At 45.3% G+C, this 16,707-nt stretch overlaps 2 protein-coding genes across 3 annotated transcripts in view; both read left to right on the top strand.

The window, feature by feature from the left end:
- TRANK1 (tetratricopeptide repeat and ankyrin repeat containing 1) overlaps positions 1 to 16,707 on the top strand; it is a 216,858-nt gene that overhangs the window by 113,459 nt on the left and 86,692 nt on the right. For both annotated transcript variants that reach the window (XM_077269326.1, XM_077269327.1), the window contains exon 9: positions 13,730 to 13,909. In XM_077269326.1, the coding sequence (XP_077125441.1) occupies positions 13,730 to 13,909 (180 nt within the window). The remainder of the gene's footprint in view (positions 1 to 13,729; positions 13,910 to 16,707) is intronic.
- On the top strand, positions 8,514 to 11,475 carry LOC143782086 (uncharacterized). The gene is made up of 4 exons (XM_077269196.1): positions 8,514 to 8,573; positions 8,733 to 8,889; positions 9,646 to 10,182; positions 11,463 to 11,475. Exons 2-4 carry the CDS (start codon positions 8,762 to 8,764, stop codon positions 11,473 to 11,475), a joined length of 678 nt encoding a protein of 225 aa, XP_077125311.1. The 5' UTR covers positions 8,514 to 8,573; positions 8,733 to 8,761.

Here is a 16,707-nt window from a genome sequence, read left to right as displayed (position 1 = left end):
GAGCGACAAGCCCCTGTTCCCGCAGTGGGAGCGACAAGCCCCTGTTCCCGCAGTGGGAGCGACAAGCCCCTGTTCCCGCAGTGGGAGCGACAAGCCCCTGTTCCCGCAGTGGGAGCGACAAGCCCCTGTTCCCGCAGTGGGAGTGACAAGCCCCTGTTCCCGCAGTGGGAGTGACAAGCCCCTGTTCCCGCAGTGGGAGTGACAAGCCCCTGTTCCCGCAGTGGGAGTGACAAGCCCCTGTTCCCGCAGTGGGAGTGACAAGCCCCTGTTCCCGCAGTGGGAGTGACAAGCCCCTGTTCCCGCAGTGGGAGTGACAAGCCCCTGTTCCCGCAGTGGGAGTGACAAGCCCCTGTTCCCGCAGTGGGAGTGACAAGCCCCTGTTCCCGCAGTGGGAGTGACAAGCCCCTGTTCCCGCAGTGGGAGTGACAAGCCCCTGTTCCCTCAGTGGGAGTGACAAGCCCCTGTTCCCGCAGTGGGAGTGACAAGCCCCTGTTCCCGCAGTGGGAGTGACAAGCCCCTGTTCCCGCAGTGGGAGTGACAAGCCCTTGTTCCCGCAGTGGGAGTGACAAGCCCCTGTTCCCGCAGTGGGAGTGACAAGCCCCTGTTCCCGCAGTGGGAGTGACAAGCCCTTGTTCCCGCAGTGGGAGTGACAAGCCCCTGTTCCCGCAGTGGGAGTGACAAGCCCCTGTTCCCGCAGTGGGAGTGACAAGCCCCTGTTCCCGCAGTGGGAGTGACAAGCCCCTGTTCCCGCAGTGGGAGTGACAAGCCCCTGTTCCCGCAGTGGGAGTGACAAGCCCCTGTTCCCGCAGTGGGAGTGACAAGCCCCTGTTCCCGCAGTGGGAGTGACAAGCCCCTGTTCCCGCAGTGGGAGTGACAAGCCCCTGTTCCCGCAGTGGGAGTGACAAGCCCCTGTTCCCGCAGTGGGAGTGACAAGCCCCTGTTCCCGCAGTGGGAGTGACAAGCCCCTGTTCCCGCAGTGGGAGTGACAAGCCCCTGTTCCCGCAGTGGGAGTGACAAGCCCCTGTTCCCGCAGTGGGAGTGACAAGCCCCTGTTCCCGCAGTGGGAGTGACAAGCCCCTGTTCCCGCAGTGGGAGTGACAAGCCCCTGTTCCCGCAGTGGGAGTGACAAGCCCCTGTTCCCGCAGTGGGAGTGACAAGCCCCTGTTTCCGCAGTGGGAGTGACAAGCCCCTGTTCCCTAATGACGAGCCATTTCTCTGTGATGGGAGACTCAAGTGAATTGTCATCAGAGGTAGAAAAATTACTCTCCCTCTCTGCTTTAAATCTTCTATGTTTGACATATAGCATGAAATTAATTTAGTTTTGGACCTCTTTAATGACACCTTGACAATCTACATCTTTTAGAACTTTTTTTTTTATTTATCCTCCTTTGCCAATTTAGATATTGGAGAAAGTCATCAAAAATATCCTAAAATGGAAAGTTTTACATGATGGTACATATTGCTCCAATTTTATCAGCATGGAGCACGTAAGATGATAATTTAGCAGAGCTCGCTAAGCATGTTTAAATCCTTTTATTTCCTACTTGTTTAATGTACTTTTTGCCAAAAAGTGTTGCTTGGCTTTAATAAAATTTGGCGCATTTTACGACTCTTCTTAGCCAGTTTATTTTCTATACACTTCTCTCTCATTTTTAAGGAAGGCACAAAGTGTCTAAAATGCTATAGAAAAATATTTAGAACTAGCTGTACTACCCGGCTTCGCCCGGGTTAATGACTGCTGTTAGCAAAATAGAATGTGTTAACAAAAATTTATTCTGCACACAAAAACCACAAAACAAATAGATAGAAATGTAATTATTAAAAGGCAAAAACTAAGCAAATAGAAGCATTTCACAACATATATTAGCTTTGTTATACTGAGAATGTCTTTGTTGCCTATATTAACCAATCAGAGCTCAGGTTAATTAACTGTAGCAAAATAGAAGCTGAGCTGTGATTGGTTGCTATTGGCAGCCTGATAAATCCCCAGCCAACAGGAAGCCCTCCCCCCTGGCAGTATATATTAGCTCACACATACACATAATAGACAGGTCATGTGACTGACAGCTGCCGTATTTCCTATATGGTACATTTGTTGCTCTTGTAGTTTGCTTATTAATCAGATTTTTATTTTTGAAGGACAATACCAGACTTGTGTGTGTTTTAGGGCGAGTTTTATGTGTCAAGTTGTGTGTGTTGAGTTGCGTGTGGCGACATGCATGTAGCGACTTTTGTGAGATGAGTTTTGTGTGGCGACATGCGTGTAGCAACATTTTGTGTGTTGAGTTGCATGTGACAGGTTAGTGTAGCAAGTTGTGTGCAGCAAGATTTGTGCATGGCGAGTTTTGCGCGTGGCGAGTTTTATGTGTGGTGCATTTTGAGTATGTGCAAGTTTTGTGTGAGGCAACTTTTGCATGTGGTGCAACTTTTGTACATGTGGCAATTTTTCTGTGTGTGCAAGTTTTGCATGAGGTGAGTTTTCCATGAGGTGAGTTTTGCACGTGTGGCGAGTTTTGCGTGAGCCTAGTTTTGCATATGGCGAGTTTTGCATGTAGCGAGTTTTGAGTGGTGACTTTTGTGTTTCGACTTTTATGTGGCGAGGTTGGTGTGTGTGTGTGGTGAAATGTGTGCTGAGGGTGGTATATGTGTTCAAGCACGTGGTAGTGTGTGGCGCATTTTGTGTTTGTGTTCATATCCCCGTGTGTGGTGAGTATCCCATGTCGGGGCCCCACCTTAGCAACTGTACGGTATATACTCTTTGTCGCCATCGCTCTCATTCTTTAAGTCCTCATTGTTCACATCTGGCAGCTGTCAATTTTCCTCCAACACTTTTCCCTTCACTTTTTCCCCATTATGTAGATAGGAGCAAAATTGTTTGGTGAATTGGAACGCGCGGGGTTAAAATTTCACCTCACAACATAGCCTATGACGCTCTCGAGGTCCAGACGTGTGACTGTGCAAAATTTTGTGGCTGTAGCTGCGACGGTACAGATGCCAATCCCGGACATACACACATACATACATACATACACACATTCAGCTTTATATATTAGATATACCTGTATGTAATCTCCTGTATATAGTATATACCTGTGTGTCATCTCACCTATATATAGTATATATCTGTGTGTCATCTCCTGTATATAGTATATACCTGTATGTCATCTCCTCCTATACATAGCATATACCTGTGTCATCTCCTCCTGTATATACTATATACCTGTAGGTAATCTGCTCCTGTATATAGTATATACCTGTGTGTCATCTCCTCCTGTATATAGTATATACCTGTATGTCATCTCCTCCTGTATGTAGTATGTACCTGTATGTCATCTCCTCCTCTATATAGTATATACCTGTGTGTCATCTCTCCTGTATATAGTATATATCTGTGTGTCATCTCCTCCTGTATATAGTATATACCTGTGTGTCATCTCCCCTGTAAATAGTATATACCTGTGTGTCATCTCCTGTATATAGTATATAGCTGTATGTCATCTCCTCCTGTATTAGCCCTCGTTCACATGTTATTTGGTCAGTATTTTTACCTCAGTATTTGTAAGCTAAAATGGCAGCCTGATAAATCCCCAGCCAACAGTAAGCCCACCCCCTGGCAGTATATATTAGCTCACACATACACATAATAGACAGGTCATGTGACTGACAGTTGCCGGATTCCTATATGGTACATTTGTTGCTCTTGTAGTTTGTCTGCTTATTAATCAGATTTTTATTTTTGAAGGATAATACCAGACTTGTGTGTGTTTTAGGGCAAGTTTCGTGTGTCAAGTTGTGTGTGTTGAGTTGCGTGTGGCGACATGCATGTAGCGACTTTTGTGAGATGAGTTTTGTGTGGCGACATGCGTGTAGCAACTTTTTGTGTGTCGAGTTGCATGTGACAGGTTAGTGTAGCAAGTTGTGTGCAGCAAGTTTTGCGCATGGCGAGTTTTGCGCGTGGCGAGTTTTATGTGTGGTGCCTTTTGAGTATGTGCAAGTTTTGTGTGAGGCAACTTTTGCATGTGTTGCAACTTTTGTGCATGTGGCAATTTTTCTGCGTGTGGCAATTTTTCTGCGTGTGCAAGTTTTGCGTGTGGCGAGTTTTGCACGTGTGGCGAGTTTTGCATGTGGAGAGTTTTGCGCGTGGCGAGTTTTGAGCGGCGACTTTTGTGTTTCTACTTTTATGTGGCGAGGTTGGTGTATGTGTGGTGAAATGTGCACTGAGGGTGGTATATGTGTTCGAGCACGTGGTAGTGTGTGGCGCATTTTGTGTGTGTGTTCATATCCCCGTGGTGGTGTGATTATCCCATGTTGGGGCCCCACCTTAGCAACTGTACAGTATATACTCTTTGGTGCCATCGCTGTCATTCTTTAAGTCCCCCTTGTTCACATCTGGCAGCTGTTAATTTGCCTCCAACACTTTTCCTTTCATTTTTTCCCCATTATGTAGATAGGGGCAAAATTGTTTGGTGAATTGGAAAGCGCGGGGTTAAAATTTCACCTCACAATATAGCTTTGACGCTCTCAGGGTCCAGACGTGTGACTGTGCAAAATTTTGTGCCTGTAGCTGCGACGCCTCCAACACTTTTCCTTTCACTTTTTCCCCATTATGTAGATAGGGGCAAAATTGTTTGGTGAATTGGAAAGCGCGGGGTTAAAATTTCACCTCACAACATAGCCTATGACGCTCTCGGGGTCCAGACGTGTGACTGTGCAAAATTTTGTGGCTGTAGCTGCTACGGTTCAGATGCCAATCCCGGACATACATACATACATACATACATACACACACACACACATTCAGCTTTATATATTAGACTAGCTGTACTACCCGGCTTCGCCCGGGTTAATGACTGCTGTTAGCAAAATAGAATGTGTTAACAAAAATTTATTCTGCACACAAAAACCACAAAACAAATAGATAGAAATGTAATTATTAAAAGGCAAAAACTAAGCAAATAGAAGCATTTCACAACATATATTAGCTTTGTTATACTGAGAATGTCTTTGTTGCCTATATTAACCAATCAGAGCTCAGGTTAATTAACTGTAGCAAAATAGAAGCTGAGCTGTGATTGGTTGCTATTGGCAGCCTGATAAATCCCCAGCCAACAGGAAGCCCTCCCCCCTGGCAGTATATATTAGCTCACACATACACATAATAGACAGGTCATGTGACTGACAGCTGCCGTATTTCCTATATGGTACATTTGTTGCTCTTGTAGTTTGCTTATTAATCAGATTTTTATTTTTGAAGGACAATACCAGACTTGTGTGTGTTTTAGGGCGAGTTTTATGTGTCAAGTTGTGTGTGTTGAGTTGCGTGTGGCGACATGCATGTAGCGACTTTTGTGAGATGAGTTTTGTGTGGCGACATGCGTGTAGCAACATTTTGTGTGTTGAGTTGCATGTGACAGGTTAGTGTAGCAAGTTGTGTGCAGCAAGATTTGTGCATGGCGAGTTTTGCGCGTGGCGAGTTTTATGTGTGGTGCATTTTGAGTATGTGCAAGTTTTGTGTGAGGCAACTTTTGCATGTGGTGCAACTTTTGTACATGTGGCAATTTTTCTGTGTGTGCAAGTTTTGCATGAGGTGAGTTTTCCATGAGGTGAGTTTTGCACGTGTGGCGAGTTTTGCGTGAGCCTAGTTTTGCATATGGCGAGTTTTGCATGTAGCGAGTTTTGAGTGGTGACTTTTGTGTTTCGACTTTTATGTGGCGAGGTTGGTGTGTGTGTGTGGTGAAATGTGTGCTGAGGGTGGTATATGTGTTCAAGCACGTGGTAGTGTGTGGCGCATTTTGTGTTTGTGTTCATATCCCCGTGTGTGGTGAGTATCCCATGTCGGGGCCCCACCTTAGCAACTGTACGGTATATACTCTTTGTCGCCATCGCTCTCATTCTTTAAGTCCTCATTGTTCACATCTGGCAGCTGTCAATTTTCCTCCAACACTTTTCCCTTCACTTTTTCCCCATTATGTAGATAGGAGCAAAATTGTTTGGTGAATTGGAACGCGCGGGGTTAAAATTTCACCTCACAACATAGCCTATGACGCTCTCGGGGTCCAGACGTGTGACTGTGCAAAATTTTGTGGCTGTAGCTGCGACGGTACAGATGCCAATCCCGGACATACACACATACATACATACACACATTCAGCTTTATATATTAGATTGAGAGTCCTCAGTGGTTGATACCTTTTAATGGCTAACTGAAAAGATGGTAACAAATTGCAAGCTTTCGAGACTACTCAGGAAAGGTATCAACCACTGAGGACTCTCAATTCTAAATATTTTTCTAGCCACTGGCTAACACCGTACCAAGATATATATCTTTCCTGTACTAAAATGCTATAAACACCGATGATGATGCACAGCCTGTGCGCCACTTTTTTCTTACTGCCACAACTATGACAGTGTTGCTTAAGTGGATGCATAATTAATGTTTTTCAAAAACAATCACAACATTGTAAGAAAGGCTTCCCTCCATGCTGGTGCTGCTTTTCTCTCGACTGTCATGCTGATTTCTTCACTAAGGAGATTTGGTTGTCTAGTTTCTGAGATCACTTGATTGCAGTAGCTTACTGGAGAACCACAATTTCCAGAAGCCCCTTTGTCTTTTTCCCGTCACACACATGGCCTTCCTCCCGTGTCTTTTTAAGTTTTTGTTCATTGCTGGATTTTGAGGGCTCTTTTCTGTGCATACAGCCTGTCTTGAGCAGAGTGATATAGTGGTCTTTCTTAGTCTACGTTCACATTAGCGTTCGGCGCCGCAGCGTCGCCGCATGCGTCATGCGCCCCTATATTTAACATGGGGGCGCATGGACATGCGTTGCGCTGCGTTTTGCGACGCATGCATTTTTTTGGCCGCAAGCGTTGGGCGCAGAGAACGCAACAAGTTGCATTTTTTTTGCGTCCAACTTTCGGCGAAAAAGGACGCATGCGTCGCAAAACGCAGCGTTTTAGCGTGCGTTTTGTTGCGTTTTTGTTTGCGTTGTGTGTTGCGTCGCCGACGCAGCGGCGCACAACGCAAATGTGAACGTAGCCTTACACGTGCATTACATAGGGATGCACGCTAGCAAAACTGAGCATTGTCCCATAACTCGTCAGAATTATGTTTGTGTGTCCATTAGCAATCTGGGCTAATCACCAACTACCATTATTTGGGGAAGGTCGTTAGTGTTGGAAAATGCCATATTTTCTTAATGTTTCTGATTGCACAGTTTGGACACAGTGTGAATGCTTATTCAATAGGTCTCCTCCATTGTAATGAATAAGGTAGTGATTATAAACCTCTTGTGTGGGGACTCTCACACTTAGTGTGCCGCTGCAGTTACCTTAAGGTGGTTGTTTAGAATCTTCTGCGGCTGTACTTTGATCTGCTCCTTCTCAAGGTGACTTAGGCCGCTTTCACATTTGCGGTTGTGTCCGCAGCGTTTCTTCCGCAAATATCTGCATGCGTTGTGTATTCCTATCTTTAACATTATCGACGCATGCGTTTTTCTATGTTCGCATTTTGCCGCGTTTGACGACGCATGCGTCGTCTAGCCGTCTGCGTCTTGGCGCGGAAATGCAACATGTAGTAATTTTTAGAGGCGTCATTTTGCCGCCTGGAAACGTATGCGGCTGATTGCGCAAGGTTTGCGCCAAAAAAACGCATTGTAGTCTATGTAAACGCATGCGTTTTTCAGTACATGCGTTTGCTTGCGTTTCCCGACGCATGCGTCTCAATTGAGAAAAACATGTCTAGACACTGATAAGCCACCCCCCACATACAAGGTGATAAAGGGAGGGTGTGGACAGTTGCAGGTCACTACTCATCAGACTGCCTTGCAGACGAGACGCCCCACAGCCCCTTGGAGCAGCAAGCAAGCCTCAGAACTATGTGAGTATATCCTATCCAATGCATTTCTTTTCTATAATCTGTGTCTATATGCCCTAATTTCTGTCATTCCTTTCTTTCTGCACACATCAGAATGTCTTCTTCTTCTGATGAGGAAACGCCTGGGCCTGCACAAGGGGAACATGTCAGCGAAGTGAGTATTCACCTCCTCAGATTGGTAAGTATTCACTGTCACATCTACACATATGACAATGTATATTTTCCCTTTTTCAGACCACTTCTTCTACAGCGGAAGAGACTGGGCAGGAGCAGCGTAGTCACGGCCGGGCAAGACGGCGGCATCGTGTAAGTATAGCTGGCTGAATGTGTATTGTATCCTCACTTTATAATTCTTGAATCTTCATCTCTTTCTACTTCTCTCTTTCTTTCCCTTTTGCTTCAGCACCAGTGTTTTTTTTTACTTCAATATTCATGCCATTCCTCTGATTCTGTTTTCTGTCTTCCGTATGTGAACGCCTCCTATATTAATGTACTTTTTGTTGTTAGGTTCCAGAGGAGGATGAGGACCTAATTGAGAATGAACACCTCATCTCCCTGGTTCACAAGCGAGTCGCATTGTGGGACACCCGGGATCCACTGCACGCCAACAATGTGACGATCCGGAGACTTTGGAATGAGGTGGCCGCAGCGTTGTGGGATGGCTGGGCCAATGCCCCGGCTCGGGTCCGTTCTGCATTTGGTAAGTATCGCAATGCAGTGTGATGTAATCAATACCTTGGCCATGCTCACACAACTGTGTATGATGTGAGAAAGTCATTACTTTTTCACAGCACATACAGTTGTGTGACCATGGTCAAAAGACCATTGTCCTAACTATTATGTTTTGTTTTGCCAACAGTGTCAAAAGTGAAAACACGTTGGAGATCGATGAAGGACCGCTTCAACAAGGACCTGCGCCAAGAGAGCCAGCTTCCAAGTGGTTCTGCAGCAAGGATACGCAAATACAAGTACCACCGCATCCTTGCGTTTTTGAGACCGGTCCTTGCACGAAGAACGTAAGTATATTGGTTAAAAAAGAAAAAAAAAAGTGGTGTATAATGCAATTTTTTGGGGGTCATTATTTCAAATCAGTATTTTTAATCCAAAACCTTGAGTGATTGATAGATGCAGAAGTGGGGTACGTGTTCTTTGAATACTTTCCCTCACATAGTTCCTCTCCAGGTTTTGGCTTACCAATACTGATTTGAAATACTGAGCAAATACTGAGAGTGTGATGGCAGCCTGCACAACAGATCTATACTCAGCAAGTTAGGTGTCAGAAATAATGAATTCAGGATGCCAATGGCTCCTCAATTCATTTTTCCTGACACTTGTCCTGGTGAGTATACAGGTGGCTTGTATGTCCTCTGTCGTCAATTCGTATTTCCCATCAGTATTTGTAATCCAAAACCATGAGTGGTTGATAGATGCAGAAGTGGGGTACGTGTTCTTTGAATACTTTCCCTCACATAGTTCCTCTCCAGGTTTTGGCTTCCCAATACCTTGTATAGAGATATGGCTTGTATTGCCTCCATTGTCTCTTCATATTTTACATCAGTTTTTTTAATCCCCAAGGACTGGTCGATGCATGCAGAAGTATAGCATGTTGTTTTATGAAACTTTTATTCCTACTGTTGAACTCCTGGCTTGCAAATTCTGATGTAAAATTCACTACAAATAGTGTTAGTGTGACCTTTCCCTATCTGAATGTTTATCTAACTGTTGAGTTATCTTTTTGTAAATGTTTTGTAATATTTTTTTTTTTCCCGCAGCACTTGGAGCTCCACTGTTGGCCCAGGTTCTGGAGCGGTCCTTCATCAGTCAGCCACGGACCCGTCCCAGCCATCCTCCAGCGCTGCAGCAAGTGGGCCTGCCACACAACCTGGAGACCAGGAAGCTGGTCCATCAGGTGTTCCCCTTCCCCAGTCCTCTGCCTCTAGCCAATTTTTTATGGGCTCCTCCCGGCAGCGGCAGAGGGCCGCGGACAGGTCACTCATGCCCGAGTTTTTGCACTTGAGCTCGGTCTTCCATGAGGGACTCAAGGCGATGGGTGACCGACTGGATACTGCCATTAGTCATATGAGCACACGTATCCAGGAGGTAACCACAGCCCTTGCCCAAGTGAAAGCCGACCTCCAGAGGCCAGCACATCATTTTTTTAATCAGATAGAACAGGGCATGTCGGAACACCTTAGTCCTGAGCTCCAGATTACTGTTATGCAGGCCTGCAATGCTGCTTACGTGCAGGCTATGCAGCAGAGTCGGTATTTTCAGCAGACAGTGGGGGCATTTCCAACAGTGCCCACATTGTCACGCTTTACATCAATGCCGACATCTGCTGCATACCACTGCACGGCCACCTCCATTCCAAACACTGCCGGACCGTATTATAGCACCACCACCATGCCCAGTGCAGTGGGTCAGCCCACCGCCACCACCATGACAACTGCTGCTCCTGCTTGGGCCTCCTCCACTGCCACCAGCATGCTGCCGCCGCAGGACCCTGGCCTGGCGTTCCCCGCCACCACTACAAGACTGCCATTGCCGGACCCTGCCCTGGCTTTTCCTGGCACCACCACCAGACAGCCGTTGCCGGACCCTGCCCTGGCGTTTCCTGGCACCACCACCAGACTGCCGTTGCCGGACCCTGCCCTGGCGTTTCCTGGCACCACCACCAGACTGCCGTTGCCGGACCCTGCCCTGGCGTTTCCTGGCACCACCACCAGACTGCCGTTGCCGGACCCTGCCCTGGCGTTCCCTGCCACCACGACAACGAGCCCGCACAAAACAAGGAAGGGGAAAGGCAAAAAAAACACAAAAAACCATAGCTATCCCTCCCCCCTCACCTCCCAATGTGTCTGTAATGTCTGGTTTGTCTCACCCTTCCAGTGTGTCTCAACCCTCTCATGTGTCTAGCCCTATCCCTGAATATCCTGACCCCAGCAGTTTCATTGCGCCTTCTCCTGCCACCCCTATGTCGGCTACAGTAAGCCAGACCTCACAACTCAACACCCCACAATATCGGCACTCAACCCCAAGCAGGCGCAGTTAATTTTTTTGTTTTTGTGTTTAATAAACCTGTGTTTTGCCCCAATGAGGTTTGGTTAATTGTGTATTTCGCCGCCGTCACCACACACCGTGCGCCAATAACAAATAATGCGTCAAACACTTTTTGGGGGGCCACCTCCAACCTACAGTACTTAATTAACAGAACACTGAAGCTTGGTGTGTGTTTGCTTAAGAGATATGAGGTTGCCCCCCAAAAAAACACTTGTATTTTCTCCAAAAACAGTTCTTTTTGTTTACTCCGTGACTTTTGGTAGCACACAGAAGACAAAATGGTGGTAATACACAGCACAAGTGTACTCAACAGGTCGTGTCTTATCAGAAACATTATTTATGACCCCTGACCTGCTGATTTTAGAAATGCATTATATTACCTCCATTTTATCTTATGGGTACATATACATATATTTCACACAAAGTGAAGGGTCAATGTACGTCATACATGACATATCTATACTCACCCGGACAAGTGTCATGAAAAATGAATTCAAGAGCAATTAACATCATAAATTCATTATTTCAGACACCTGACTTGATTACTATAGATTTGTGGTATAGGCTGCCGTCACACTCTCAGTATTCGCTCTGTATTTTACAGCACTATTTGTAAGCCTAAACCTGGAGTGGAGCTATGTGAGGAAAAGTTCAATAAACACATATGCACCACTAAAAGCATTTAACTACCACTCCTGTTTTTGGCTTACAAATAATGCTGTTAAGTATTGGACAACTACTGCGACAATAACAGACATCGTCTATACAGTCTGCGGCAAATAGCTAATGGTGAAACAAGACAGCACTCAATGACGTCAAGAACCTAAGCCCAAAAACCCAAAGTGGTTTGTTAAGGAAATGGATAGGAGACATGGTGAAGAAAGTAAATCACAATTATTTTATTAGAAAAAACATTAACATTCCAAACATAAATTTGCAGACCCGAAACCAGCAGTACATTTTACACCATATTGTCCTGCCATGGCACACGTCCAATGTCAGAATCAAAAAACGCTGCAAATTGGTCCCGCATGTGGCCTACTTCAACTGTTGACCGCAGCGGGTGATGACGGTAATCAGGCTAAGGGTTTGCAACAGGTTCATCAAGTTCTATGGTGGGTCGCTCCTTAGCCAGAATGAAATTGTGGAGAACCACACAGGCTTTAACCACCTCATCCACTGTCTCCATTTTTAGATTTATTGCAGTTGCTAGAATGCGCCATTTGGACACCATAATCCCAAAGGCACACTCTACTGTTCTGAGGGCCCTGGTTAGTCTGTAGTTATAGATCCGTTTTGTGCGGTTCAAGTCCCGACTTGAATAGGGCTTCAGGAGATTTTCACTCATCTGAAAGGCCTCATCCCCAACCATTACAAATGGCAGCGGTGGGCCTTGAGTGTAGGGGAGTGGTCGTGGCTGTGGGAAATTAAAATTTTTGCCATAAACACGTCGGCCCATATCAGAGGTTTTAAAAGTCTGTGAATCGTTGCCACGGCCAAAAGCACCAATGTCCACAGCAATGAAGCGACAGTCCGCATCGGCTATTGCCATAAGAACTACTGAAAAATATTTTTTGTAGTTGAAGAACTGTGATCCCGTTCTGGCTGGTTTGGTAATCCGGATGTGCTTCCCATCCACCGCACCCAAGCAGTTGGGAAAATCACAAACAGTCCAAAATTTGTCAGCAATTTCTTTCCACATGTCCTCCGTGGGTATGGGTATAAATTCCTCACGGAGAATGGTCCATAAAGCCCGGCAGGTTTCAAAAACAATTCCGGACAGCGTGGAAATCCCAAGGCGGTACTGGAAATGAAGGGATGACAAGCTCTCTCCAGTTGCAAGAAATCTGTAGTAAGAATAAATAATTTAAAAAATAGGCAAAAAAACATCAGACCTGCAAAAAATTTTGGGTAGCTTTTGTTTAGAATTATTACGTACCTTAAGGTAACCAGGAGACGTTCCTCTGGTGGAATGGCTCTACGGAGCTGTGTGTCCTGTCTCCGGATGGCTCCTTGGACACGATCAAGCAAATCCCGGAAAGAGTCTTGTGACATCCTGGTATATTCCGGGAATTTTTCTGGGTTCTCATTGAGCTCACCATACAGGGTGTGATATGCACCACGGCTCTCACGCAGTTCTACAATGGGGTGTTGCCAAAACCGCCTACGCCATGTCCTTCTCTGTCTTTCCCGGTTTCAGTGTTGCTCCCAAGCAAACGCACATGCCAGAAAAATCTTGATGCTCAGATCCAGTTTGAAGTAATAGCTATCCATGTGAAGATCCATCTTGTCACAGGACACAGGAGCAAAATCTGAAGATTTCAGCTGTCCTAGGGTCTATATATAGATTTCACATAATACACGCCCTCTGTAGTCCCATTGGCTGGTTCTTGCATCTAGATTTTTTCTCTGGTAAATTTTTTGCGACATGCGCACCAAAAACGCAAACGCATGGAAAACGCAAGCAAAAGCATGTAAACGCAGCGTTTTAATGACGCATGCGGTAACCGTAAGCGTTTTAAAAACGCTGCGTTTACACGCGTTTTCATGCGTTTTTCGTGTCCTTGCGTTTGCGGATTAAACGCTGCAGATTAAAACGCTAATGTGAAAGTAGCCTAACTGTTCTGCTTTGGTTTGTTTTGCTATTTTTAATGAAAATGAACCTGTACACCGACATAGCAGCATTGTAGACTGTACGTGATAAAGAAATGGAATACAATGTCCGTAGCCGACATTGCATAGCAAGTCAAAAAGGGTTTCATATTGAAATGTGAAATATCTATGTTCCTTCCATAGGTCAATCACAAGATGTAAAAATGCTTCTGGAATTTGGAGTGGACCCGTGCATCACTAACCAGCAGGGAAAGGATGCGGCAACGATGCTCAAACGGAATAAAAACTTCAAAGCAGAGGATCTGATCAAAAAGCATCTAACAAGCCAACTTGCTACAGCGGTTTCCCCAGCCGAGCCAACTGGTACTTGCTAATTGTGCATCACTGTATATGTTGGTTACCGATGCATTCATTAATGGTCATCTTTTGTTTAGTGGATCATTAAAACATTAATCATTTCCTCTGTTCCGTCGCACATTTAAGGCACATTTCTGTTGCAAATGTATGGAGAAGACTAAGTTACAGACCTTGTTCCCTACCATGCAGGCGCCAGCAGTTTTGTACAGCCAGCACCTTCCTCCTACTAAAGTGATTGGAGCTAGCCTGTTTGGATTGCAGCTGTTTAACCACTTAAATGCCATTGTCAAAGATTGAAAGTGATTTTAAGTGGTATAATCCCAGTGGCACAATGATTTGGGCACTCATTGGGCCCTCCCCGTGGTGTGACGATGGGTTTCCATGGCAGCTATGGGAGAATATTGGGTTGGAATATTGAAGACCCCTATCGCTGCCATCTTTCTGCTCCTGCGAAGCACAGCCTATGGCAGGGCATCATATAAGATAGATAATGTCACAATATCAATCATCGCTCAGTAGCTTAATATTCTCAAAATAAACTTGTCAAGTGCAATCAATTTCCAAAAGTATTAGCCTCTCTGAATATCAACCTATGAAAGTGAAAATCTGCATGCTAGGGATGTTTACTTGCCTTGTAGCCTGTGAATACATCCCATAGTTGTCTGTGCAGATCACACATGCGCAATCTTTACCGTATCTGCGTATCCTATATATATGAGGGTCTCCTGCTGGGCTGTATATATATGAGGGGTTTCTGCTGGGCTGTATACATATATGTGGGGCTTCTGCTGGGCTGTATATATATATATATATATATATATATATATATATATATATATATAATTGTCTAAGGGTTTTTCTGTCTGTCTGTCTGTCTGTCTGTCTTTCTGTCTGTCTGTCCTGGAGATCCCGCGTCTCTGATTGGTCGAGGCCGCCAGGCCTCGACCAATCAGCAACGGGCACAGCATGGCGACGATGATGTCATAATGGAAATCCCGCGTCTGATTGGTCAAGGCCACCAGGCCTCGACCAATCAGCGACGGGCACAGTATCGACGTAGATGTCATAATGGTTGCCATGGCGACGATGATGTCATAAAGGTTGCCTCGGCCAATCAGCGACGGGCACAGTCTGCCACGAATTCTGGAATCATCATTGTCCATATACTACGGGGACATGCATATTCTAGAATACCCGATGCATAAGAATCGGGCCACAGTCTAGTATGTATATATATATATATATATATATATATAATATATATTTGTATATATGAGGGACTGCTGCCGGGCTGTATATATCAGAGGCTGTTTACCTGTATATATCAAAGGCTGTTGCTGTGCTGGCTGTATATGTATGAGAGGCTTCTTGTGGGCTGTATATGTATGAGAGGCTGCTGCTGGGCTGTATATGCATGAGAGGCTGCTGCTGGGCTGTATATGTATGAGAAGCTTCTGCTGGGCTGTATATATATGAGGGGCTTCTGCTGGGCTGTATATATATGAGACACTTCTGCTGGGCTGTATATATATGAGGGGCTTCTGCTGGGCTGTATATGTGTATATATATGTGTATATATATATATATATATATATATATATATATATATCTGCTGCCAGGCTATATATATCAGAGGCTGTTTACCTGTATATATCAGAGGCTGTGCTGTATATGTATGAGAGGCTTCTGCTGGGCTGTATATATATATATATATATATATATATATATATATATATATATATATATATATATATATATATATATATATATATACATACACTCACCGGCCACTTTATTAGGTACACCATGCTAGTAACGGGTTGGACCCCCTTTTGCCTTCAGAACTGCCTCAATTCTTCGTGGCATAGATTCAACAAGGTGCTGGAAGCATTCCTCAGAGATTTTGGTCCATATTGACATGATGGCATCACACAGTTGCCGCAGATTTGTCGGCTGCACATCCCAAAGATGCTCCATACAAGGCAGGATGGATCCATGCTTTCATGTTGTTTACGCCAAATTCTGACCCTACCATCCGAATGTCGCAGCAGAAATCGAGACTCATCAGACCAAGCAACGTTTTTCCAATCTTCTACTGTCCAATTTCGATGAGCTTGTACAAATTGTAGCCTCAGTTTCCTGTTCTTAGCTGAAAGGAGTGGTACCCGGTGTGGTCTTCTGCTGCTGTAGCCCATCTGCCTCAAAGTTCGACGCACTGTGCGTTCAGAGATGCTCTTAGGCCTACCTTGGTTGTAACGGGTGGCGATTTGAGTCACTGTTGCCTTTCTATCAGCTCGAACCAGTCTGCCCATTCTCCTCTGACCTCTGGCATCAACAAGGCATTTCCGCCCACAGAACTGCCGCTCACTGGATTTTTTTTCTTTTTCGGACCATTCTCTGTAAACCCTAGAGATGGTTGTGCGTGAAAATCCCAGTAGATCAGCAGTTTCTGAAATACTCAGACCAGCCCTTCTGGCACCAACAACCATGCCACGTTCAAAGGCACTCAAATCACCTTTCTTCCCCATACTGATGCTCGGTTTGAACTGCAGGAGATTGTCTTGACCATGTCTACATGCCTAAATGCACTGAGTTGCTGCCATGTGATTGGCTGATTAGAAATTAAGTGTTAACAAGAAGTTGGACAGGTGTACCTAATAAAGTGGCCGGTGAGTGTATAAGGGGCTGCTGCTGGGCTGTATATATAAGAAGCTGCTGTTGGGCTGTATATATATGAGGGGCTGCTGCTGGGCTGTATATATCAGAGGCTGTTGCGGTGCTGGCTGTATATAGAATAGAGGCTG

This window comes from Ranitomeya variabilis, chromosome 6 (assembly GCF_051348905.1).
Source record: "Ranitomeya variabilis isolate aRanVar5 chromosome 6, aRanVar5.hap1, whole genome shotgun sequence".
Classification (NCBI taxonomy): domain Eukaryota; kingdom Metazoa; phylum Chordata; class Amphibia; order Anura; family Dendrobatidae; genus Ranitomeya; species Ranitomeya variabilis.
The sequence above is the reverse complement of the archived record's forward strand: the minus strand, read 5'-3'. Positions and strand labels throughout refer to the sequence as shown.